This window comes from Triturus cristatus, chromosome 6, assembly GCF_964204655.1.
Source record: "Triturus cristatus chromosome 6, aTriCri1.1, whole genome shotgun sequence".
NCBI classification, from domain to species: Eukaryota; Metazoa; Chordata; class Amphibia; order Caudata; family Salamandridae; genus Triturus; species Triturus cristatus.
In genome coordinates this window covers 1380218168-1380245508 of record NC_140589.1, presented here as the reverse complement: position 1 = coordinate 1380245508, position 27341 = coordinate 1380218168, and the positions used below count along the sequence as shown (strand labels likewise).

At 45.2% G+C, this 27341-nt stretch overlaps 1 protein-coding gene across 1 annotated transcript in view; it reads right to left on the bottom strand.

Moving 5' to 3' along the window:
* PNPT1 (polyribonucleotide nucleotidyltransferase 1) overlaps positions 1 to 27341 on the bottom strand; it is a 313627-nt gene that overhangs the window by 136676 nt on the left and 149610 nt on the right. Inside the window, exons 16-17 of the mRNA XM_085612380.1 lie at positions 18205 to 18271; positions 18031 to 18120 (exon numbers count right to left, since the gene is read on the bottom strand). Coding sequence (XP_085468506.1) covers positions 18031 to 18120; positions 18205 to 18271 — 157 coding nt within the window. The remainder of the gene's footprint in view (positions 1 to 18030; positions 18121 to 18204; positions 18272 to 27341) is intronic.

The following is a 27341-nucleotide window of genomic DNA, read 5'->3' as shown; positions in this document are numbered from 1 at the left end:
GCGTTCTGGGTCATTCAGAATTGGAGCCACTGTTACTGTGGCAGACTCTCCATGTGATAAAGGGCATTGCAGAGGAAAGAGCACTTCTAAGAAACTGACACCCCAACACAAATTTCAAAGGCCAGACATTAAATCACATAGGTGGGAGTCTGTGCCACATACTTTGTTGAACAGCACTGTATAATCAGGAGAAAGAAGATCACCAAAACGTCCTTGCTGCTAGACTCAGGATTAGGGACCAAGGTCTACCAGTCTCCCATTTGGGATGAAGCCTGTTGACCAAAAGCCCCTCTATGTAAGTATGTTACATTGATTTAATGGTGAAACAATAGTCTGGGGAGACATATAAAGCTGTCTCCAAGGCTAAACTGAAAAAACAGAAAGCAATCTGTCCAAAAATTTAGAAGCCGTTGCCATGTTTAACTTTGTCAAATCTACTCCTCAACACTAATCAAGGCCAGGGTTGGACTGGTCTATAGGGATATCTGGTAGTGCCAGATGTCAGTCTGACAGATCAATGTGGATGGCATTATGGCTCTGTGTGGACCAACTTTGTGGTGCGGTCAGTTTTGTGGCTGTATGCGGGCTAGTGTTGTAAACATCTTTAAATAAAGACTAGGTGGTAGTAGCAAGCAGCACTCTAAAGGCTGTGGACAGATAAAGCAGTCATTGTTTTGCAATGCTTTACTCTTGGGACAGCTGCCGGCCACTCATTAATCTAAAAAAAACTAAAACGACTAAAAGCAGAAGGATAAGGTTACTTACCCAGAAAGCATCTGTTCTTGGCATGTAGAGCTGTAGATTCACATGCTTTGCATACTCCTGCCATCTAGAGTTGGTTCCAGATGTTTGCAAGTTGTTTTTCTTCGAAGAAGTCTTTCCAGTCACGAGGTAAGGTGACTCCTCCTTTCGGTGATAGTGCGCATGGGCATCTACTCCATTGTTAGATTGGTTTCCCACAGAGGGTGAGCATGGTGTTAGTAAGTCTAGAATAGATATGTCCATGCGTATGCATGTAAACTGAGAAACTGCAACAACAACAGGAGACTGGGGAGGTGGTTGGGTGCATGTGAATCTACAGCTCTACATGCCAAGAACGGATGCTTACTCGGTAAGTAACATTATCCGTTCTAGGCATGTGAGCTGTAGATCACATGCTTTGCATAGACTATACAGCATTATACTCCCAAAGCGGTGGCTAACCTGTAGTTATTGTAGTCATCTGAAACAGTGTTCTAAGTACTGCTTAGCCTACATTAGCTTGTTGCCTCGCTAACACATCTACACAATAGTGTTTGGTGAATGTGTGTGGACTAGACCATGTTGCAGCTGTTTGGTGAATGTGTGTGGACTAGACCATGTTGCAGCTGCCTTACAGATATCAGCTAGGGGAATATTCCCTAAGAAGGCCATAGTAGCCCCTATTTTGCGAGTGGAATGCGCTCTAGGGGGTATTAAGTTATTTTTGCTTTCATATAACATGTTGGATACATTTTACGATCCATCTTGCAATGCCTGATTAAGATATGGGATTGCCTTTGTGTGGTGGAGAGAAGGCAACAAAGAGTTGCTTTGCTTTGCTAAATTCTTTTGTTCTTTCAACGTAATAAAGGAGAGCTCTTCTAATATCAAGGGTGTGTAGAGCTTGTTCTGCCACAGAATCAGGTTGAGGACCCTTGATACTGTAATAGTACCGGCTCTATGGCTCCTTTTAGCAAGAGAGACTGGGCTTTCTGTTTGAGGAGGTGCAAATGTTCTGGTGACAGTTTGTGAGAACGAGTTGGAATGTTTGGAGGATTGGAAGTAAGCTCCAGGACATTCCCATTTTAGATAATTACTAGCACCCATTTGTCTGTTGTTATAGATTGCCAAATAGGGAGGAATTGTAGAAGACGTCCCCCGACAGGTGTTAAATGATCGGGAGAAGAGTAGGTAAGTCACTGCTTGTTAGTGGAAGGGGAGTTACGGGGTGTGGAACCCTTTACTCTGCCTTTGCCATTGTTCCCTCTAAAGAAACCTCTTGTGGAGGGAGATTGATTGTTGCCTTTATAGGAGGAAACATTGGTGTCTGAGGATGTGGTATTGGACCCCCCACGGTAAAAGGAGCGACGAAAAGAACCCCAGTTTGAAGGAGACTGTAGGGATCCCATAGACTTAGCTACCTCAGTGTCTTTTTTCATCTTCTCCAATGCCTGATCCACTTCAGGTCCGAAGAGATGCTCTTTATTAAATGGAGTATTTAAGATGAACTGCTGGACTTCAGGTTTGAATCCGGAAATCCTTAACTAGGCGTGTCTCCTTAGTAACAGACTAGTATTAACCTCTCGAGCTGCGGTGTCGGCAGCATCTAAAGCACATCTAATAGAGGAATTGGAGATGAGCTTTCCCTCTTGTACTAAATCCTAGGCTTCAGTTGTGTGCTCATCTGGGAGATATTGGAGCAATTGCTCCATCTCGTCCCAGTGGGCTCTATTATACCTTACTAAGAGGACCTGGGTGTTAGCAATGCGCCAATGATTTGCTGCCTGGGCAGATATTTGTTTGACAGAGGAGTCTATTAATTTTGACTCTTTGTCTGGAGGGGGGCGTCCCCAAAGGTTTGTGAATTAGCCTGTTTACAGGCATTGGAGACAACGAGTCTAGGGGTAACTGTCCTTTAATGAAGAGTGGATCAGAAGGAGCTGGCTTATACTTTTGTATCTATTCTGGGAGTTAGAATACAAGTACGAACAGGGTCTTTAAAAATGTCATTGGCATGTCTCTTCATGCCTTTGAGCATAGGAAGAGTCTGACTACATCTGTGTGTACTAGACAGGGTTTCAAACAAGAAGTCCTCTTCGAAGGGACGGCACCAACAGACCAGGAGGAGGAATCGCCATTTACCACAGGAATACCCTCTAAATCGCGACCAGCACTGAAGACACCTCCAGCGCCGCCGAACACCTGCACTTCCAGATCCACACTGACCTCAACACCACCCTCAGAGGAACCCTTGTTTACAAACGCCCCGGACCCTGACCACAGTTCAGCGATGCCATCTCCGACATAGTCAGCACACACGCCCTTGCCTCCACAGACTACATTCTCCGCGGAGACCTGAACTTCCACCTCGAGAACGCCAACGACAGCAACTCCATCACCCTGCTTGAAAACCTCGCCAACCTCGGACTCAAACAGCTCGTCGCGACTCCCACCCACTCCGCCGGACACATGCTTGAACCCATCTTTTCCGCCAGGAACCACGTCACCGTCTGCCACACCAACGAACTCCACTGGACCGACCAACGCTGCGTCTACTTCACCTTCAAGAAACCCACCACGCACCACAGCCCGCAAAAGATCCCCCACCGCAGCTGGAACAAGGTCACCGAAGACCAACTAATCACCACACTCGCCCGAGACCCACCAGCTGACACCACCGACACAGCCGCCCGCAACCTCAGGCAATGGATCGAGGACTGCGCCAACACCCTTGCCCCGATCAAGAAACCCTCAACCAGACGCACTGACAGAAAGGCCAGCTGGTTCACCACAGACCTCCAGGAATCCAAGCGGACTTTCCGAAGACTTGAGAAAAAGTGGCGCCATGAACAGACACAGGACAACCACGCAGTCCTCAAGAATGCCAGCCGCAATCACCACCAACTCATTCGAGCCAACAAAAAGACCTCCTTCAAGGAACGCATTGACAACAACGATCACAACATCGTGAAGGAACTCTCCAACCCCAGCTCCAGCTCCAACGACATCCCACCGTCGCAAGATCTATGAGACTCCCTAGCCACCTTCTTTCACCGCAAAATCGCAGACATCCACGACAGCTTCAACACCCAGACCCTCCCGACAGCCACCGACACCGCAGACTCACCGCCCCCCAGCCACACCAACCTCCTGCTCTCCTGGACCCACGTCAATGATGACGACACCATCAAAATCATGAACACCATCCATTCTGGCTCACCATCGGACCCCTGCCCTCATCACATCTTCAATAAAGGAGCTCCATCATCGCACCCCAACTCCGGAAGACCATCAACAGCTCCTTCGAGACCGCCACCTTCCCGGAAAGCTGGAAACACGCCGAGATCAACGCCCTTCTCAAGAAACCCAAGGCAGACCCAAAGGACCTCAAGAACTTCTGGCCCATCTCCCTGCTCCCGGCAAAAGTCATTGAGAAGATCGTCAACAGGCAACTGACCCATTTCCTCAAGGAGAACAACACCCTGGACCCATCCCAATCCAGTTTCAGCAGCAACCACAGCACGAAACCACCCTCATCACTGCCAACGACCACATCAGGACCCTGCTGGATAATGGTGAAACCGCGGCCCTCATCCTTCTGGACCTCTCGGCTGCCTTCGACACGGTCTGCCACCACACCCTACGTACACGCCTCCACAACGCAGGGATCCGCGACAAAGCCCTGGACTGGATCACCTCCTTCCTCACCGACAGAACCTAGAGGGTCCGCCTCCCTCCATTCCGATCCGCAACCACCAACATCACCTGCGGCGTACCCCAAGGATCATCCCTCAGCCCAACCCTTTTTAACGTCTACATTGCACCGCTCGCCAACATCATCTCTTACGCCGATGACAGCCAGCTGATCCTCTCCCTCACCAAGTACCCCGCCACCGCCAAAACCAGGAATGAAGGCCGTCGCCAACTGGATGAAGAACAGTCGACTGAAACTGAACTCGGACAAGACAGAGGTCCTCATCCTCTGCTCCACCCCTTCCACCTGGGCCGACTTTTGGTGGCCGACCACACTGGGATCCGCACCGACACAAACCAACCACGTACGCAACCTGGGGTTCATCCTGGACTCATCGCTCTCAATGACTCAGCAAGTTAACACCATCTCCTCCTCCTGCTTCAACACCCTCCGCATGCTACGCAAGATCTACAGATGGATCCCCACTGAAACCAGAAGGACAGTCACCCAGGCCCTCGTCAGCAGCAGACTGGACTACGGCAACGCCCTCTACGTAGGAACCACTGCCAAACTCCAGAAAAGACTACAACGCATACAGAACGCCTCCGCATGCCTCATCCTCAACATCCCCCGCCACGTCCACATCAGAGCTCACCTGAAAGACTTGCACTGGCTCCCAGTCAAGATGAGGATCACCTTCAAGCTCCTCACCCACGCTAACAAGGCACTCCACAACACTGGACCAGTATACCTCAACCAAGGACTCACCTTCTACACCTTGAACCACCAGCTTCGCTCCGGCAACCTCGCCCTCGCCAACGTTCAGCGCATCCACAGGACGACCATCGGCGGCAGATCATTCTCCTACCTCACCGCCAAGACATGGAACACCCTGCTGACCTTCAGGAGACATCTCAAGACCTGGCTGATCGAGAAGTAGCTGCACCCCCTCCTCCCCTCAGCGCCGTGAGACCCTCACGAGTGATTAGTGCGCTCTACAAATGTTTGATTGATTGATGTAGTTGCGCCCCATGATAAAAAAAAAATGCCTCAACGAAATTATCCAAACCCTGGTATAATGACAATTTAAACATAGAACGCCGCAACCTGAGATCACTTGATTGTTCCTGGCGATCCAATCCCTCTGTGGACCAACTAAAACTCCTTAGAGATGCTAGAAGCCTTTACAACAAACAAATTAAGAGCGCGAAGGCTGACTATTTCAAACACCAACTGGATCAAGCGGCAAACCGCCCCAAGAAACTCTTCGAATTGGTCAAACAGCAATCAGTTGTAGGTCCAAACCACTCTGATGCTGGTGGCAGCTCTCCCTCCTGCGACGGACTTGCTGCTTTCTTCACTGAGAAAGCAAGACTCATCACCATTCTAAGAAGGCTCTATTGCCTTCCTCCAATGACAGATCACCTCTTGACCTCTGTGAAAAACGCAGTTCTACTAACCTGAACATCAAGAACAATGCGTCCTGGAGCACCTTTACCCCATTTAGTGAAAAAGACATCACCAAGATCCTTCATAACATAAACCCATCCAACCACTTCAATGATCTGTTGCCACCAGCCATCTTCAAAGAAATCAAGAATGTTCTCATCCCCACCTGGACAAGGATTGCAAACGCTTCACTCTCTCAAGGCACAATCCCAGATTGCTTAAAAGCAGCTCAGGTTTCACCTATACTGAAAAAACCCAACGCAGACAAAGCTGATCTCAATAACTTCCATCCTATCTCCAACATTCCCACCCTAGCGAAACTCATTGAAAAATGCGTGCAATCCCAACTTTGTGCTCACACAGAGGAGTACCAACTCCTTGACCAGCATCAATCTGGCTTTAGGAAGGGGCATAGCACCGAATCGGCGCTCATTCACGTTATAGATGACATTTTAAAAATGCTTGACCAAAACGAATCCTGCCTCCTGATCCTCCTGGACCTTTCCTCAGCATTCAACACGGTTAATAATGACAACCTCCTTTCCATTCTGGAAAACTGGATGGGTTTTTCTGGTCAGGTGCTACAATGGTTCTCGTCCGTCCTCCACCACAGATCTCAAAGGGTCAAGGCAAATCACTCTCAATTCCAGCCCTCTCCAGTTCACATGGGGGTGCCCCAAGGGATCGCCCTATCTCCTATCCTCTTCAACCTGTTCTTGGTACCATTAGCTAACTCTGTAAACTCCACGGACACTCTCTTTCATACGCATGCGGACGATACGCAAATCTATGTGAAAATCTCTTCCCCGGAAAATTTCATCTCTCTCAACACGACCCTATGCTCTACTCAAAACTGGTTAACTGAGAACCATCTCCTGCTCAACACCTCCAAAACGGAATTCATGGTCATGTCCCCTCCGAACCATACCCCCAAGCTTGACCTTTGGTTGAATCACCTCACTGCCTTCAACTGCACTCCTCTTATCATAGACTCAGCCAAATCGCTCGGAGTCACCCTGGACAAGCACCTGAACATGAAAAATCACATCAGTAAGGTCTGCAAGGGAGCCAATCACTTGATGAGGACACTCGGGAAGATCAAACCTTTTCTTCCACAAAACTATTTCAAACAGGTGGTCCAAGAGCTTGTCCTGCTGAGACGACCCTCTGCGGCCTACCCAAATACATTCTGGCTCCTCTAAGAGTATCGCTGAACTCCACGGCTAGACTTGTTATAGGCTCAAAGAGAAATGAGCACATATCCCCAGTCCTAAAATCTCTCAAATGGCTGCCCTTTGAAGCTCGTTTTCAGTTTAAGATTGCTGTTCTGACACACAAAGCTCTTCACTTCAATTCTCCCAGGTACCTAGCGCAAAAACTTGAGCTTTCTTGTGGGGGCAAGAGCCTCAAGGAGCACCAATACTTTCCTCTTGAAACCACGCATCCTTAAGAAAAAGAGAACCTGTCACAGAGCCTTCTCCGGCGCCGCCATAAAGATTTGGAACTCTCTTCCTCCAGAAGTACGCAGAATCTCTGCAAAGACGGCGTACAAATTGGAAGCCAAAAGACTCTTAATGAATAAATTCTTACCCTGATTGGGCAGGGCTCACCTACTTGAAGGCATTATTCCTACTTCCATTGTACAAACTTGTTTACTGTATGACCCTCCATGGTGCAACTGCCCCTGAATTAGTAACAATTCCTGCTTGTTATTTTTTTTTTTTTTTTTACGACTACTTGTTGTCGACTTTGCATTTATGTCCTTCCTTCCATCCTAATGTAAAGCATTCTGATATCCCCTGGATCTTGTTCGTGCTATATAAAACGTTATAAATAAATAAATATTGTGCTGCCCTGGCAAGCAACTCTAAATAAACTACACTGTCATCAGGAGGGGAAGGCTTTGCAGGGTAAAGGTCTGGATTGTTATCCGTAGGTGGATCAATGGTATAGTCTTTCCAAGGATCTACAGGTAACTGAATATCTCCATCCTCTCCATCATCATCATCAGACTGTGAGGGTGGAGAATTGTGTGGTGTGATGAGTAAATGTTCCAATACTGGAGAAGGTGGTGAAGGTGTAGGGGAACGTAGTGGGAGAGGAGGAGGAGAAGGGTTAGTACCGACATTCCTCTTCTTTAAAGGAATCTTATGAAGTATGTCCTCTGACTCAGGTTTGTGTTTGTGAGGCAGTTTGGTAAGATGTCCTGTTTCAGGATTAATGTATACGTTCCTTTTGGTAAGGATCTGATTTGGGGGCTGGTAAGTCAAGAATCGGATCCTGCGGCTTCAAAGGAGCATTTTTCGGTTTCGGCACCGAGGATTTCGGTACCGGGATGGAATAATGGTTGGAAGGTTTCGGCTCCAAAGCGGATTTGCTTTTCTGCATCGAGGGTTTTGGCTCCGGAGCTGTTTTGCTTTTTGGCGTCGAGGGTTTCGTCTCCGAAGAAGTCTTTGGTTTTGAGCTCGAAGGTTTTGGCTCGGTGCCAGACTTTGACCCGCTTGATCCCGAGCCTGAAGGCTTGGCAATGGGTTTCGGTGCTGAGTCAAGAGGCGGGGCGTTGGAAACATCGTCTCGGTGTCGACCGGAGGCGGAGGTGAGACCGGAGTCTTTTGCTTAAGTGGAATTGGATTTCGGGGCAAGGGGTATTCAGGTACAGATAAGGGCTGCTCTTCCTATTCCTCTACGGCCCCTTGTTACTTCGAATTCTTCATGTTCGGATACTTCACCGAAGATGTCCGGCGTGTATTAGATGTTTTGGCTCTGCATTTCATGACGTCTAGCCCGACGATCGCAGAGCGTCTTCTTGGATCGAAACGATCTGCACGCGTCGCAGTCTTCTTCTTTGTGCTCCGGAGACAAGCACAAGTTGCACACTTCGTGCGAGTCGGTGCGCGGATACTTTGCGTGGCACCGAGGACAGATTTTTAATAGAGTATGATCCATCGACTGTGAGGTGGACCGACGGAGTTAGACCCTGACGGCCTTCCACGAGTCTTCCGAATGAAAACAAGTTTTCCTTTGACCGATACGATACAAGGAGAAGTGGGATACGCATGCAAAACAATAACGAAGTGGGTATAGAGAATTGTGCACCGAGGGGAACCCAATGAACGGCTTTGGACCGGAGCGCAGCAATTCATGTCTGAACCCGATGGCGGAAAAAAACAATCTAACAATGGAGTCGATGCCCATGCGCCCTTTAACCGAAAGGAGGAGTCACCTTACCTCGCACTAGAAAGACTTCTTCGAAGAAAAACAAACTGCAAACATCTGGACCCAACACTAGATGGCAGGAGTATGCAAAGCATGTGATCTACAGCTCACATGCCTCGAACATATCTTTTTGGTGTCAAAAAACATACACTGCCATAGTGGTCCCTGGCATTTAAAAGCACTGCTTTGTGTTTGGATGTACTTGCTGTGAAAGGAAAGCATGCACAGTTGAGTTAGTAATAGCTCAAATAGGCTGACCGATTCTGTAGTCGAAGCAAAGGAGACGTGAATTACATGAGAGCTGGTTGAAAGCTCCTATGTATAATATACATATACTTTTAGTTAAATAAAAAAAGGTTAATCCGGCACTCCAAAAAAGTAATCCTCCCTTTTTTTTTGCAAAAGGTCTAGGACTAATGCCAGACCCTAAAAAAAGCAAGCTAGTACATCCACACAGTCATGTTTCATGAAAGCGTGAGGTGTAGACCAGGTAGTTTCTTTATGTATGTCAGCTATTGGGATGTTCTCCAGGAAGGCCATAGAGGCTTCCTTCTTCTGAGTGGAGTGGGCTCTAGGAAGAGTGGGCAGAGTCCTCTTACAATTGGCATAGTATGTCTGGATGCATTTGACGATCCATCCAGCAATGCCTTACTTGGATGGAGCCTTCCCTTTTTGAGGCTTATAGAAAGAAACAAAGAGTTACAGTTTCTTTCTAATTGTTTAGTTCTATCAATGTAGTACATATCTAGAAAGACAGCGACCACCAGAACTTCAGGCTTGGTGTGTTGTAGCGTCCCAAATACCGTACGTATATTCTAAGTAAGGTTGCGGCCAGGGCCAAACCCTGCCTGTTCCGGAGCAATGAGTGTCGAATCTAAGAAAAGAAGTCTGTTAGCCAAGATCTTTGCATACATTTTGGTGTCTACGTTAAGCAGAGGGAGAGGGCGGTAAGACGAGCACTTTTCTGGGGGTTTGTTCGGCTTTAGTATGGTGACTATTATCGCTTCTCTCATAGACGGAGGCATCGTGCCAGTGATGCACATATCGTCAAAGAGGGTGGACAGGTGTGGCAAGAGCAAGTCTAGGTAAGTTTGTAAAAAGCGACAGTCAGGCCATCCGCTCCTGGGGCACTACTAGGTTTCACGTTTGCTAACGCTAAAGTGATTTCCTCTTTCTCTATAGGGCGCATCAAGAACTCACGGTGAGTATTGGTAAGCCAGGGTAGTTTGATGTGGGACAAGTAGTCCAATATATCATCTTCCATACCTGTGCTCCGAGAGGAGTATAGGGACGAGTAAAACTGCCTGAATCTCTCAGCTATTTCTGTATTGGTAGTAAGCGTTTCTCCCTCCAAAGTTTTAATTTCAGATATAACAGCATAGTTCCGCCTCTTTCTCAATAGGCGGGATAGCACATCCCCCGGGCGGTCACCCACACCGTAGGAGCGAGCCATTGCGTATTTACCAAGATGTTTGACCTCGGTATCCGCAGCATCATGGTATTCCTCTAGCTGGGTTTTGAACTCCGGCATAAGCTCCTCATCGTGTCCCTCTATTAAGCGTTGCTCTTAACTAGCCAAAGCTTTCTCCAAACCGGCAAGCTTCTTACGCAACGCTCTGAGGACTCCAGAGTGCTTAGACATAGCAACGCCCCGTATATAGACCTTGAAAGTCGCTTCAGCTAGCTCTTCCCTAAATAGTGGATCCAGCAGGGGGTATGGAGGGAACCTCCAAGCAAAATGGGGGATCAACTTCTTGGGTGCATCTAAGATCAACAAAACCGGGGAATGGTCGGAGAGTGTACGGGGTAAGACCTCACACGCCCGCATTTGGAAGGACAATTGGCCTGAGGCAAACCAGTAGTCTATGCGTGTATGCAAGTCGTGGAAAAGCTGAATAATGTGTGAATCCTCCTTTGCCTCCATACATTGTGTAAACCCTCTTGCGTCATAATATCTACTAGTGCCTTCGCTGAAGCAGCAAGTCGTCTGTCTGGCCCCCCCGAGCGGTCCCGGGCTGGGTCAAAAACCAGGTTAAGGTCGCCACCCCAGAGTTGTTCGATGTCGCAGCTGGTGATCCTATTGTGCAGTGTAACATAAAAGTCAGGGTTGTCATAATTAGGGCCATAAACGTTAATAAGCAGAATATCTAGGCCTTATCCACGACATCAGGATACAACATATCGGCCGTCAGCTTCAGTGATGAGAGGTGTAAGTGCGAGAGATGATCTAGGTCTGACCCAGGTAATCACCCCACAGGCGTGTGTCGTGAACCCTGCGGCATGTATGGAGCCTTGTAGACCCCTGTTACGTAGCATGGGACTGTCAAGGGGGAGGTTTCTCCTGTAGCAGTGCAATGTCAATTTTGTGTCTCGTTAAATACGCTAGTACTTTCCTCAATTTTCTATGGTTGTTAAGGCCTCTCACCTTCCACGTGAGGGCGCAAATTGTCGGCTGTGCTGTTGTAAGATGAAACAATCCATTTGTTGGGTCAGGCAAAGGCGCCACCAATCTATTTAAGTCTGCCATTAGATCTGTCAGACTGAGCATACATCATGAGTGCGGCACAGTGTCTACAGCAAGTAATAATCCTAACAATACTCCTACCCAACCCACCCCCCATCCACGGCAGGCTATCCCCTACTACGCCTGGACAATTGGCTACCCGCCCCCCCCCCCCCCCCCAACTAGCTGCTGAAGGAACTTAAGACGCATACAATGCATAATAAATCAAATGAAATTCACCCCCCCAACCCCCTAAATGAACCCCCCCCCCCCAAGTGTGTGTGTAACACGCGTGGACGGAGGTAGTTCGCACTACCGCAGAACAAGTGAGCGAGCTGGAAAAATCAATCAGTCCTCTGCTTCGCACACCACCAGTATGCTTGTAAGCGTTGGTGTCCCAATTAGAATAACGCCGGTCCTCCCCGGCGGCCACAATTCAGATCTTAATAGAGATCAATAGTTCGACCAGTTTTCAGTATCTACCATCACCCCCTACTAAGTCCTCACATACCTCCACACGCAACGTATTTAGACAGTACATGCAATAATAAGGAAAAACATAGCAATTGTCCAACTTCAGCATCAATACTAAGGAACCACACTGAAATAACATCATATGAATGAAACTTATCTGTACGGAAGATGGTCATAACATTCAGTCCTGATCACTCAGGAGTCCGCCTTGTGCCCCCTCGCTGGAATGTCTTTCCGGGCTGCGTCGCTTGTCCTTGGACCAGTCTTTTAAAGCTTTCTGGAGGAACTTGGGGTCCTTGAAGATCCTAGACTGGCCCTGATGGTTCACTCGGAGTATAGCTGGATATAACATAGCATAGTCGATACCCTGGTCCCTAAGCTGCTTCTTCAAGGGGGCAAACTGTCTACGGGCCTCTTGAACCTGCAGCGTGAAGTCTGGAAACAGAGAGATGGTGGAGCCCTCGAATTGCAGGGGATGCTTGTTCCTGGCTACTTTCAGCACCGTGTCACGGTTACGGTAGTTTAGTAGTTTGGTTATGATGGGTCTCGGGGACGTGGACCCAGAGATCTGTGTGCCCTCTCCACTAAGAACAGCTGGGAAAAAAAGTTTCCGTACCAAGTAAAGTGACCAACAGTTTTTCCATGAAGTGTTCCATGTTGCCAGTCGGGGTCGATTCTGGCAGCCACATGATCCTCAGGTTGCAGCGCTGAAACCGCGCTTCCAGGTCTTCTGTCTTGAAAGATCTGCATTGCTCTTCCCAATTGTTTATGCTCCAGCGTAGTCTGGGATTCCCCCAATTCCGTAACTCGGCGCTCTGACATATGCAATCTTTCCGCATGCTTGTGTAGCCTCTCCGACATCCTATCCATGTGATAAGAAAGGGAGTCTATTTTGGATCCGAGAACTGAAAGGCGGCCTTGGAAGCCTTTTTCCATCGCGGCGAGCAGGGACCGAATATCACAATCCGCAGTCTCCGGAGGAAGGTCCTGTACATTATCTGCTTCATCTGGTGTAGGATCTCGACCCCTAGGCTTCCGCTGCTCAAATTATAATTTTGGCTGTGCGCGGTCAACTTTGCCCATTGCTGCGGTAGGGATACGAATGGATCAAGCGCGGTCGCCAAGCCCTGCGAGGTATACTGCGTTGTCTCAGCCGATCCCTCCAGTCCCAGTAACGTCAGGAGTGTTGAGGGGGGCTGCCCTGTTAGTTGCACTGCGCAGAGTTTAACACAGAGCACCGGGCGCCACCTCCCAGGTCCAATTCTCACAGTAAAAACCAAAGGAAATGATGGACGGAGTGTTGAACATTGCAAGCACTCCCCCCCCCAGTCAACTGATCTGGGTTTAATCCATCACCGTTCTTTAGCCCACTCTGCCACCCCAGTTCAGACATGGCCATATGCAAATCAGTCTGACCCTGTGCCTCATGGGAACAGTCCAGCCCGAACTGCCAAGCCATGTCTTCCCTGGACCGGAAACAAGCTTCCTAGGACCGGTTTCTCGCATTTCAGCCGTCTTCAGCCAGGCTTGCTTGAATCCAGTGGCAAAGTGAGCAAGGGACTCACGTCTGAGCATACCCTGCCAACTTATGGCGAACAAAGCAAAAACCAAAGGAAATGATGGACGGAGTGTTGAACATTGCAAGCACTCACCCCCAGTCAACTGATCTGGGTTTAATCCATCACCGTTCTTTAGCCCACTCAGCCACCCCAGTTCAGACATGGCCATATGCAAATCAGTCTGACCCTGTGCCTCATGGGAACAGTCCAGCCCGAACTGCCAAGCCATGTCTTCCCTGGACCGGAAACAAGCTTCCTAGGACCGGTTTCTGGCATTTCAGCCGTTTCTGGCATTTCAGCCGTCTTCAGCCAGGCTTGCTTGAATCCAGTGGCAAAGTGAGCAAGGGACTCACGTCTGAGCATACCCTGCCAACTTATGGCGAACAAAGCAAAAACCAAAGGAAATGATGGACGGAGTGTTGAACATTGCAAGCACTCACCCCCAGTCAACTGATCTGGGTTTAATCCATCACCGTTCTTTAGCCCAGGGCCCCAGAGTAAACGGATGTTGCTCCAGAGGAGTTCAAATCACGCTTCTGATGTCGGATAAGTGAAGGATTTAGCCGTGGTCGTGCGGAGCTGCTCACTTAGGCAGCCATCATAGCCGTGCACTAGCTCCGCCCCCATGTGCTGTCTTTTCTAAAGGTAGGCAGCCACAGTAGCCAAGTGTAGGTATATGGAAGTGAAGGCTAGACCAGAAAACTGCAGATGTAATACGTAACAAACAATGTCCTGCATCAACATGTTTTAAGGGACAATAGTGTACAAATCTTTTCCACTTTTACGCATACCAGGCCCGAGTGGTAGGTCTGCACGCTTCCTTAAGGCTGCTCATACATTTTTGAGGAAGTCTGAGGTATCCAAATTCTATGACCTCAGGAGCCAGATCTCAAGGTTGAGCATCCCAGGATCTAGGTACCTGATTTCTCCATGGTTCTTTATGGGAAGGTCCGATTTGTTGGGGAGCCGCTCGTGTGGAACCAGAGAGAGTTTGAGCAGAGTTGTAAACAATGGCAGGTGAGCCCATGTGGGAGCCACCTGGATGAGCGCAAGGGATGTCTGCCGAAGTCTACGTACCACAAACGGAAAGAGAGGAAAAGGCAGAAAAGCGCATGCAAATATCCCAGACTTGGTCATCTATGTGCATTGCCCATAGATTGTGGGTGTTGGAACCTGGAGGAGAAGTTTGGGCACTTGGTGTTTTCTGTGGTTGCGAAAAAGGTTTAATTCTGGAAAGCCTCACCTGCGGAAGTAGCGGAGGAGGACATGCAGGTGAAGTTCACACTTGTTGCCGCATCCTGCTGAGGAGGTTAACAAAGTTGTTGTCCATCCTAGGAAGGTACTCGGCTAACAAATGAATTTTGTGACTAACAGCCCATCACCAAATGCTCCGAGATAACTGTGAGAGTTGTCGTGCACATGTGCCCCCTGTGTCTGAAGGTAATACATGGCTGTCATATAGTCTGTGTGGACAAGGACCACTTTCCCTATCAGGCGAGGTAGGAAAGACTTCAAAGCTGGAAAGATGGCTAGAAGTTCCAAGTATTTGATATGGAGACCCTGTTGTGCGGGCTCCCATCGGCCTTGAACAGTCAGATTCAGTAAATGGGCCTCCCATCCCGTAAGAGAGGCGTCCATTGTGACAGGGCTCTGTGGAACAGGGTTGAGGAAAGGCCACACCTGCAACAGGTTGTTGCTGTTCTACCACTGCACAGAGCGACAAGTGCGGCAGCCAAGAAACACTAGATCGTCTTATTGACTCTCCACTTGAGACTACCGTTGCGCTAGGCATTCTTGCAACGGATGCATGCGTAACCTGGCATGGGGTACTGTGGCAATGCAGGAGATCATCATGCCTGGGAGGTGCAAGACTGTTCCCACTGTGACTTGTTGATGTGGCTGGGAAAACCCTAACCTGTGGAGCAGACCTATTATGACTTGATTATGCTCATGACATAGCTGGCAGGTGGCACTCTTGATCGTCAGTTATCCAGATAAGGGAAGATGTGAACGCCCTGTCTACGAAGGTGTGCGGCCACCACCGCAAGGCATTTCGTAAATACCCGAGAGGTACTGGGAACTCCCAAGTGGAACACTTTGAATTGATAGTGTTTTTGCTGACCACAAACCTGAAATATCGGTGATGTGCCGGTTGTATTGGCATGTGGCAACAATTAGCCTTCAGGGCACAAATTCATCCTGCTGAAGAAGCGGAATAACATCCTGGAGGGTGACCAGAGGAAATTGTTCCGATAGGATGTATTCATTTAGTGGTCTGAGGTCCAGAATAGGTTTCTGAGGGACCCGTAATTTTGGGGAATTAAGACATACAGGAAGTACAGTCCTGTACCCTGCTGATGGTGGGGGATGGGTTCTATAGTCCATTTGAGAAGGTGTGGTTGGATCTCCTTCTTGAGAAGTTGTAGGAGTTCTACAGAGAGTGTGTATTTGCGAGGTGGAAGGAATGGAAGGGAGCTCCAGATAATTACCATGTTGGATAATATCCAATACCCACTGTCTGAAGTGATGGACTGGTCGTCTTATCCATCTTTTTGTGCTGCTTTGCTGGGACTGGAATGCCCAAAGCTTCCTCAATGGACAGCTGGCGCTTGGGTGCTGGAGCAGCAGTAGATCCCAGAGGGTGGGCAAGGGCCCGGACCGTTTGGGGCTGAATGACCAGGTGTTTATGCCTTACATCGATCTCCTCTTGTGGCTTGTGAAGACCTGGTAAATAGTGCTGGCACCGATGTTGCATTTGGTGGTTGATGCCGCAGGTTTTGGCTCCGAGGCAGATGCATTTGATGCCGAAGGTCAGCTTGGTGCCAGCGTCTGCGTAGCCGTCGCCAAAGCAGTCAGCTTTGAGTGCAGAGAGTCCAAATTAAGTGGTCGGTGCTGATCATGGCCCGAAGGCAGTGGCAGACGGAAAGCCTGGCTGGCTGTATGCCTCTTGGAGGTGGACTGCTCAACTTGAGAGTGGTGGCGAGGAGGTGCTGTACTCACAGACTGTTGGGTTGGCCAGATCCTCAATTTCCAGCTCGGAACCAGAGCTATCTCCAGGGGAGAACGCTTCTTCCTCTAAAGCAGAAAGATGTGAATGATGTCCCCCCTGGATGTCCTCTGGACCGAAGAGATCTGCAGTGTCGTGGCCACACCTGAGTAACATCTTGAGGCAATGAGCTTGAGGGTCAAGGGACCGAAACAAGGGCAGGTGTCGATTGCAGCCTCGTTCTGCTCAATCAGAAGCAGACGTCCAAACCCGAAGGTGGAAGGAAAAAAATCTAACAATGAAGTCTATGACCATATGCTTTTCCAGCAAGAGGAGGCGTCAACTCGTGACTCAAAAGACTTTATAGAAGAAACACCAGATGGCAGGAGTATGCACAGCATTTGTATCTACAGTCACACATACCTCGAACTAATGGTTTACTAAATGCGGCCACTGGAAGGATACAAGTCAGCCAATGAAAAGCCTGGTAAAAAGCTATGCTCCAGGGGAAGGACACCCAAGGAGAGAAAGGCAAGTCATCAAATAGCAACCAAGCAAATAAGAGCGACAAGAAATACAACCAATGTAAGCTAAGAGCAGCCTTTAAGCTCATTGTAATTTTATGGTATGGTCCGGAAGAGGCTTGCGGCTAAAAGCGGAGAGAACTATATACTGCCTACTGCTCCTTACTCTACCTCCTAAAATCACACTGCCTTTTGACACCACCATGCCATGCTTTGAAAGCTACATCAAGTTGTACTCTGTAGACATTGCAAAGTCCACAAGAACATTGTATATGGTTTAGATCTGAGCAGCCCAGTGCCCTCTGGCAATGGCCCTTCTGATGGCATCACACTTGCTCTTAAATTATTATCAATGTTCCCTGTCACACACAGGGCAAAAACAGAAGCCCCAACTCATTAATAAAGCTCTATTGTGACTTCCCTGAACTTCAAAACGATTTACTTTAAGGTTACCAAACACCGAGGACACAATATTCCAGTTCATTTTTTAATTACACCATCTATAATGTCAAACCTTAATTCAATTTGTTCAACTGAATTAAAATAGGACTACATCTCTCGGAATTATGACCTGCATTTAAAAAAAGAAAAACACACACATCAAAAAAACCCAAGGGAAAAATTATGTCACCAATTCCGTGACCCCTAGTTTAGACATGAGGTCAAGGATAGACTTGGTTTTAAGTTGTTGTCCAAAGTATTTCTTGAAACATTTGTGTGGATTTCGGAAGTATAGACATAACATAATAAAAATCATGTTAAAAGGTGGTTTTCGGCTTTACAGTAGTTTATGTGGCCTACAACCAAAGCAATAAACTACACACTGCAGGATATTGGCCATATGCCCCAAATAAAAATTGCATTGCACCAAAATAAGTACATACCATTGGACTCCAGGACTTCTGACGTTATTCTTATAGTGAAGGGGAAATCTTTAGGAATAATTGGCTTCAATGCTTTCTCTGCAAGAGCACCTACATTTAACAAATACAATATACTATTAAAGTAATTATTGTTCAATGATTACATAAAAATATATCTAACAATATTTTCCGTACCGTGACCAAGTTCCCTTCTATTGATTCCAGTAACTCGCCCAATCTCATTTGTTGCAAACGGAGGGAACTAAAAAGAAAACAACATTTTACAAAATATGGCTACATTGGGTGTTTCACATTGACGCTTTCATTAGCCTGCACAGTGCCTATAGGCTCAATTCACACTTTCAATAAAGCCAGAAAGTCTATTGCTCACAAGTGACTGAAAAAAGTTACAGCTTCTGGGGGTTCACAAGTCTCACGGGTTACACCAGTAACCTACAACAGTCACACATTTCATAGAGTACACTTGCTCTACAATTCTTACTCCCGTAAGTTTCCACTTGAATCAAATTCTGCACAATGTTGCGGAAACGTGCCTGGGCAGATTAAGGCTTTTATTATTTTGTTTCCTATACATGAAAAGTTATTTTTCCTTATAGAGAAACGGCTTTCACAACTTGTCCTAAAAAGTAGGAATGTTTTGAGATCCTTTTCCCTTCCATTTACACAATGGTCCCATTTAAAAAATATTTTCAGTTGAGCAAATATGATGCAAAACTCCACTATTAATGTTTGCGACATACATCTCGAAACATATATAAAGCTACGAGTGAGCCAAGAGTCATTATGAAATCACACAATTTCTAAAGAAGAATGTTTTGAGCTTTTTCTGTTTAGTTTGAGATCTGTAATTTTATTCACGAGTAAGACAGTTCCAGAGTCTGGAAGTATGTCCTAGGATGACTGTTTCAGAGCCTGACATATTATTAATTCTGGTGTTTTGAAGTGTAGAATGGCTCCTAGGATGAGATCGTCCCACTTTGGAGATTTCACTGAAAACAGTTAATATGCCAAAGGTGTGTACTTTAGGGCAGGAGCTGGTCTTAGTGTTGTCACAAACGTGTTGGTAATTAAAATATAATCTCTATACAGTCTCAAGGATGGAAACCCTGAATAATGTTGAAGACAAGTCAATTAACTTATGGCTGATTTTCTGTTGCTATACAAGTTAAGAATGAGTAATGGTGGTCAAGGCTGAAAACTAGAAGGTTCTGAAGGATGGTTTCACACCTACATTGTGCAACCCCTAAATAATGAGTTTCTAAAAAGCATATTAACACTCCTTGGCTCACAGTAGCAAGGCCAAAAAAGAACACAGGGGAGTGGTTGCTGGGGACATTTTGCTACTCTGACAGGCATGCTTTTAACAACCTATTTCAGAAATGTGTACCCTCTTCCTACAGCAGGTACAAAAGTATGATTTCTGCTAAATGAGGCTGGGTGATGAAAACTAATCTGCAGAACAGACTGTGAGCAAAGATTTGATTTCATGTGGAAAATTGAGATACATTCATCCCTTTGCCACATGGAATGGACAAGCTTATTAGTGATGTAATCCATTGCTGATGCCCTTCATATTCAGGAAAAAGCAATTAGTGGGGAAGGAATCCTCAGAGCCAAAACTAGCCTGGGTTTCAACACAAACACTTAGAAACAGAAGAAAGATGAATGAAGGGCCCCAGGGACCGCTGTAGAGTTAGAATATGTGCCTCTGTAGTTATATAGCTACATCATTCACCTCATTGGAAGACACTTTTTAAAAACGTTATTACGTTTTGAGTAATTTGATGAAATAAAACAGCTTTCTTTAAGTTTAAATCACCCACATGGACTCAATCCTTGAAAACGTTGTTAGGATCAGTGAAGAGGGGCAAAAATTATTGGGGTGGAGGGTGCCTAAAAGTATTGACCCCAGTGTTAAAGGTCCTAGTAAAAGTTCTGTTGCACCTACCGACACACAGCATAGTTTATATACATTTACATTAAGCACAAGTTTTTCTGCATGGTAACATGACACTTGCTTGTGCATGGTCTGCTTAAGAGTGGTGCGACCGGTGTTGCTGCACCTTGCGCAGTATTTAAAAACATCTGCTGAAGAGATCCTTGTGTGTCTAGGAGTTTTCAGGCAACAATACAAATGTCAAGATAACTCAGGCGATTAATGTTCCTGCTAGATTGAAATCAGAGTTTAGCCTAGTGGCAGTTTTGACTCATCAAAAGGTAGTGCAGAGGGTTAATATGCGTGCCGTAAAGAGCATGTACCATGCAGATCACAGAGCTTTATGTTATGCAGATAGCTCAGTGGGTTACTGCTTTTGTCACAGAGACCCTTTTGTTAATTGTAGCTAATAAATCCAGCAGAGTGAGCTATGAACTGTCATCAGATAGCTGGATGCAAACTGCAAGGTATAGATTAAAATGTTATGTTTTTCCCCCAAGTCAAAGTGCCCTGACACCATACACTAGTACGAGTAGCGCTATAGAACAAATACAATTCATGTGACAGTGGGGAATAGAGAGATGAGGGGCACTGTTGGAGGCTGGTAGTGGAGGAATCCCATGGAGTAGGAGATCATAAGATGGGGGTTGCCATAAAAACACATGGGCACCATTAGCTCTAAAGCCGGGCCTGTGCTCGTGCACAGAGTACACTGAAGCGCATCGCAGTTGTTTAGGGCATGGATGACAGGCCTACGTCATACTAAAGTGGGGTTTTCGGCGTTTTAAAATCATGTGTACTTAATTGCCACATATTTTTCTGTAACTTAAGTTTACAAGCCAGAAAAGGGATATTTCCATTCCCAGTGGCAGCTTGCTCTTACAGTGGCAATGCTGCTATAAAATGCCTTGCTTATGTATAGGAGGAACTAAGTGATACAACAGCAGCATCTTTCTTATACTTCCTGTAATGTGACCTAAAGTATTGCTTATCATTCTGCATAATTGAAATAAGAGTGGAGCATGAAAAGACAACTCACTCGGTAGGCTACTGCATAAGAAAAAGGTATAAAAGATATGGTAATTTGGAAGCGACAAGGCAGATCAATCTCAGGTTTCAGGTCTTATGGCATAAAGGTACGAGGGCTGTACATGACTCAGTGTAGATATTCATAAGCACACAGTTCTAATCGGATAGCTTTTATAAAGGTAGACATTAGGCCGATCGGTTAGGGATGCATGATGAAATATGATTGGGCTCTATTTAGGGTTCACCGTATCATTCAAATTATTTGCTGAGTTTCTAATGATTACGGTGGCAATTGTTACTGATACTATTTATAAGGAAATAACATATATATATATATATATATATATACACATATATATATATATATATATATATATATATATATTTATAAAGAACAAAGGCGCTGCCGGTCGACAGCACCCTTCGTAGTATAGGAATGCACTCACTCGTGTGCTTTAAATTCAAAGGCGCTTTATTTACAAAATCGCTCCTTCACCCAACGCGTTTCACCTCCACCTGAGGCTTGATCACGGGATGTTGTTTTTTCCACCCAGCCTTCCTTTATTTCCACTCGTTGTGCACACACCCTCTCACTGTCCAGTGGTGCATTGTGGTACTTGTAGTGTGCACGTTAATTCAGGTATTCTGTTTTATAGTTTTTTTCGTTTTTTTTGTGCTCTAATGTGGTGTAATAGTGTCCCAAGGAAGTGCTTTCTCTTGGTTGTGATTACTTGTTGTCCGCGAGGCCAGTGAATCGGAAATCAGTATAACCATTCATGCTCTCTAGTGAGCTGTCTATTATGTTCACAGTTTCAGTTTTAACAGGTCTCCATCGGTCATTTCATCTCTCTGGTGAGTTATTATTTTTCATTTTTCACCTGGGCTGCATCTGCGCTCTCTGGTGAGGTGTATTTGCAGCTTTTCATCCTGTTGGTCGGTTTTTCTGTTGAGGAGTTTGTTAATGAGTTGTTATTTTCAGATGTGATTACAGATGTACATGTAATTCCTCATTTTGATTCAAACCTCTGGGGTCAAGGGTTCTGCAAGTTATGATATGGCGGGATTCTTTCTGTCTTAAGATCTTTATTCTATCACCTCCTCTTTCTGATTGTGATATTTGTTCCAGAGCCCAGAATTTTAATGACTCCCATTTGCCATCATGATGTTGAGACATATGTTTTGCTATGGCATTTGTTGAATCTTTGTGAGTTGTTGCTCGGGTGTGCTCCAGTATTCTCTTTTTAGCTTCAAAGATTGTGCTCCCGATATACCTTTTCTTGCAGGGGCATTCTATCATGTAGACCACATGAGTACTTTTGCATGTTAGATGTTGTTTAATTTGCCAAGTTTTGTTTTTCCCCATATCTACAGATTTTGTAGGTATTGCAATTTTGCAAACTTTGCATTGCTTGCAAGGCCAGAAGCCTATTCTTTGAAGCCAAGTTGTAATCGGGGCCTCTTGAAAGTGGCTGTGTATGATTTTATCACTTATATTGGTTGCTCGTCGATAAGTGATGTTGGGGTGGTCACCGATGATATTGGCCAAGGTTTGATCCAATTGAAGGATTCCCCAGTGTTTTTTGATTATTGCTGATAATTTGTTGTTTTCTGCACTTTGTGTAGTTATCAGCCTTATGGTTGTTCCTTCTTTTTCTTTTGATTTTGATTGTGGCTGTAGAATGTCTGTTCGATTTAAAGCTGATACTCTGTTCAGACTTTTTTTCACCACATTCTTCGGGTATTTCCGTTTGAGGAATCGTTCTTCCGCCGGTTTACTGTGTTTCTGGAATTCACAATCTTCTGAACAGTTTCTCCGCATTCTTAAAAACTCTCCATATGGGATGCTCCATTTGAGGTTCTCTATGGAAGCTTTCTCCATGTAAGACTGCGTTTGTTGCAGTTTTCTTCCGGTGTAGCGTCGTTTGGAGAGAGTTATTTACTACGTAGATTTCTGTGTCCAAGAATTCAACTCTTTCAGCACTGAATTTGTATGTGAATTTGAGTTTCATTGGACTGTTGTTTAATCTCTCAAAGTAGGCCGCGAATTCCAGTTAGGTTCCATCCCAAATGATGAAAAGATTGTCTATGAAGCGCAGCCATAGTACAATCTTTTGTCGAAATTGATAATTAGTCGTGTTCCATGCCTCTCTTTGTTCAAACCACCCCATTGTTAGGTTCGCGTAGTTAGGCGAAAAAGAGAAGCCCATTGCACATCCCTTTGTCTGTTTGAAGATTTGTTTTTTGAACAAGAAGATATTGTTATGTAGACACATGGAGATCATCTCATTCAGCATTACATTATGCTCTTTGTAATGAATGCTTCTTTTTCCCAGGAAAAATTTGCATGCTTCCATTCCTATGGTGTGCTCAATGTTTGAATATAATGCGACCACATCCATAGTTATTAGATTGTACGTTGAGTTCCATTTTATTGATTGCAGTTTGTTTAGAAGATCCATTGTATCACTTAAGAAGGAGCTCAAGTTGGTTACAAGAGGTGCCAGGAAGTGGTCTATATATTCCGAGATTGGTTCCAGTAAAGAATTATTTGCTGAAACTATCGGTCTTCCTGGGGGGTTGGTTTGGTCCTTATGGATCTTGGGCAGACAATAGAAGGTTGCCATTGTGGGATGTTTTTTGTTTAGATAACGGTATTCATCTGCATCCAGTAGGCCCTTTTGAAACCATTTCTGTAGATTGTCCTCTAGTTGGTTTTGGATTTCATTAGTTGGGTCTTTATTCAGTTGTTGATAACATGATTGGTCCGTTAATTGCCTTTCTGCCTCCAATATGTAATCTCTTTTATTTAAAATCACAATGTTTCCCCCTTTATCTGCGGGTTTTATTTCGATTGTTTTGTCCTCTTGTAAGTTTAACAGGGCATCCTTCTGTTTTTTAGAGAGATTGTTTTTCTTGTTGCAGTGGTTCATTTTATATAGGTCTTCTATTATTGCCTCATGGAAGACGTCAATCTTATTCCCGGCTGGTAGGTTAGGGTAATATTTAGATTTCATTTTGAGGCCACTCTCTCCTGCCCCTTCCAGTAGTTGCAGTTCCTGTAGTTCCCCAATCGCTTCTCTCTCCTGGGACTCCGTAGTTGCCCCCATTGTCACAAGTAGTTCTAAATTTTTTAGGTCTTCTACTTGAAGATTACTCTCAATTTGTCTTGTGGTGGGTTGCTCTCTATTGCTGGTTTTCTCTGCATAGACTTTTTCCAATTTTAGTTTTCGTGTATATTTGTAAAGGTCTATTCTTGTTTGGGCGATATCGAGGTGTGATGTGGGGCAGAAATTTAATCCTTTCTTTAGAACCTCGCTCTCTGTTGGTGTTAGGATTTTTTGTGATAGGTTGATTACGTTTAATTCTTGGGAATTCTTTATTTCTGTTTCCTTGGTTGTCTCAACCGGTCCTTGGACCACGTGTCTGTTTTTTGTTGTGGTGGGTCCTCCTTTTCCTCTCTGCCCTCTCCTTGTCTTCCTCGTTGCGCTCCTCTTACACGGCCTCTGGCTCCTCCTCTTCGTGGTTGATTGGTTTTGTTTTGTTGCTCCAAAGCCAGTCTCATTTCTGTTAAAAAATTGGTCTTTTTTCTCTGATTTGTTGTTTGCTGGGGGTCTTCTGCATCACTGATGTCTGTACTGGTTAGGGAGTCTATGCTGGATGACTGCTGATTTGTCATTTCTAGTTGTGTTCTTCCTTTGCGTTCTTCATATTGTCTGCCAAATGTGAAGATTCTACCTTCTTCAAAGTCTATCTTATCTCGGAGGAATTTATGTTGCTTGCAAAGTTTCACTCGCTCTTCGTGCTTTTCTAAGTTTTTCAGGATGTCTGACTTGAGCTTTTGAAGCTCCTCACTCAAAGTCAGTTTGTTTATTTCCTCCTCCAGGCTTTTTAGCTCACTTCTCGTTTCCTTTAAAGCTTTATCAATATGCTTTACTAGGATCAGTATTAGTCCCATTGATGACTCCAATAGATGTTCCCCCCATTCTTGCAGGAGTTCCCCGCTTGTATCCTGATGACTTGGCATGAGCATGAGGCGCAGGCCTCTTGGGATTCTTTTGACCTCTATGTATTTTTGCAGGGTTATTAGCTCCCACCATTTATTTATCTCTTTTTTAGACAATCTTTCCCAATATCTTAGTTTGTCCTTATTATCACATCTGATCAATATTTCTCCTCTCTCCGTTCTTGTTGTAGTTGTTACTGTGAATAAATCGGAGATTTCCGCATTCCGTTTGGCTTCGCGTTGTTCCATTGTCAGCGTATTTGTATTTGTTGTTATTATATCGTATTTTATTTTATTTTGTTTGTCGGCGCCTTTGATTCACACGAGTCCCAAAATCCCCTCAATTTTTTGTTTGTTTCCTTGCTGGTTTAACTTAGTTGTCCAGGCTATACTCGATTAAAATCACTATAGCTTCTGGAAAGTATTGTTATCCAAGCCGTGAGCTGATAGCAATGCTATCTAAACAATAAAGTTTTATTGCTTCAAAGAGAGGAAATTAGTATAAATATCTTTGATAAGATATTATTAGGGGCCCTTTTTGTTACATTTTGAAGCCTTGCAATGCTGTTTGGTCTCACAAAGATTCAACAAATGCCATAGCAAAACATATGTCTCAACATCCTGATAGCAAATGGGAGTCATTAAAATTCTGGGCTCTGGAACAAATATCACAATCAGAAAGAGGAGGTGATAGAATAAAGATCTTAAGACAGAAAGAATCCCGCCATATCATAACTTTCAGAACCCTTGTGCAGAAAACAACAAATTATCAGCAATAATCAAAAAACACTGGGGAATCCTTCAATTGGATCAAACCTTGGCCAATATCATCGGTGACCACCCCAACATCACTTATCGACGAGCAACCAATATAAGTGATAAAATCATACACAGCCACTTTCAAGAGGCCCCGATTACAACTTGGCTTCAAAGAATAGGCTTCTGGCCTTGCAAGCAATGCAAAGTTTGCAAAATTGCAATACCTACAAAATCTGTAGATATGGGGAAAAACAAAACTTGGCAAATTAAACAACATCTAACATGCAAAAGTACTCATGTGGTCTACATGATAGAATGCCCCTGCAAGAAAAGGTATATCGGGAGCACAATCTTTGAAGCTAAAAAGAGAATACTGGAGCACACCCGAGCAACAACTCACAAAGATTCAACAAATGCCATAGAAAAACATATGTCTCAACATCATGATGGCAAATGGGAGTCATTAAAATTCTGGGCTCTGGAACAAATATCACAATCAGAAAGAGGAGGTGATAGAATAAAGATCTTAAGACAGAAAGAATCCCGCCATATCATAACTTTCAGAACCCTTGACCCCAGAGGTTTGAATCAAAATGAGGAATTACATGTACATCTGTAATCACATCTGAAAATAACAACTCATTAACAAACTCCTCAACAGAAAAAACGACCAACAGGATGAAAAGCTGCAAATACACCTCACCAGAGAGCGCAGATGCAGCCCAGGTGAAAAATGAAAAATAATAACTCACCAGAGAGATGAAATGACCGATGGAGACCTGTTAAAACTGAAACTGTGAACATAATAGACAGCTCACTAGAGAGCATGAATGGTTATACTGATTTCCGATTCACTGGCCTCGCGGACAACAAGTAATCACAACCAAGAGAAAGCACTTCCTTGGGACACTATTACACCACATTAGAGCACAAAAAAACCGAAAAAAAATATAAAACAGAATACCTGAATTAACGTGCACACTACAAGTACCACAATGCACCACTGGACAGTGAGAGGGTGTGTGCACAACGAGTGGAAATAAAGGAAGGCTGGGTGGAAAAAACAACATCCCGTGATCAAGCCTCAGGTGGAGGTGAAACGCGTTGGGTGAAGGAGCGATTTTGTAAATAAAGCGCCTTTGAATTTAAAGCACACGAGTGAGTGCATTCCTATACTACGAAGGGTGCTGTCGACCGGCAGCGCCTTTGTTCTTTATAAATATTTAAACCGACTGTTCCCTGTCGGAAGGACTGCACCGCCCTAAAAGTAAGCGCCGGCGTCAACATTGGGAAACTCTGGAGGGATATATATATATATATATATATTCACTGAAAAAACCATAGGTTTCACACATGTTATAGTTAGCGGAAATTTTACTGATAAAAAACCAGTGAAATTGCCCCGTTATAGTTAGTGCTGGCAACTATAACTCACGCGACCGCAATCCTCTGCTGATGCTAATACTGTATTTAGACACTTATTTGCCCATGTCTTCTTCCATACATTTTTAGCTATACATATATTACAAATATTTTTTTTTCATAAAGACACATATGTCATCAGCAGAAGATTGCGGTCGCGTG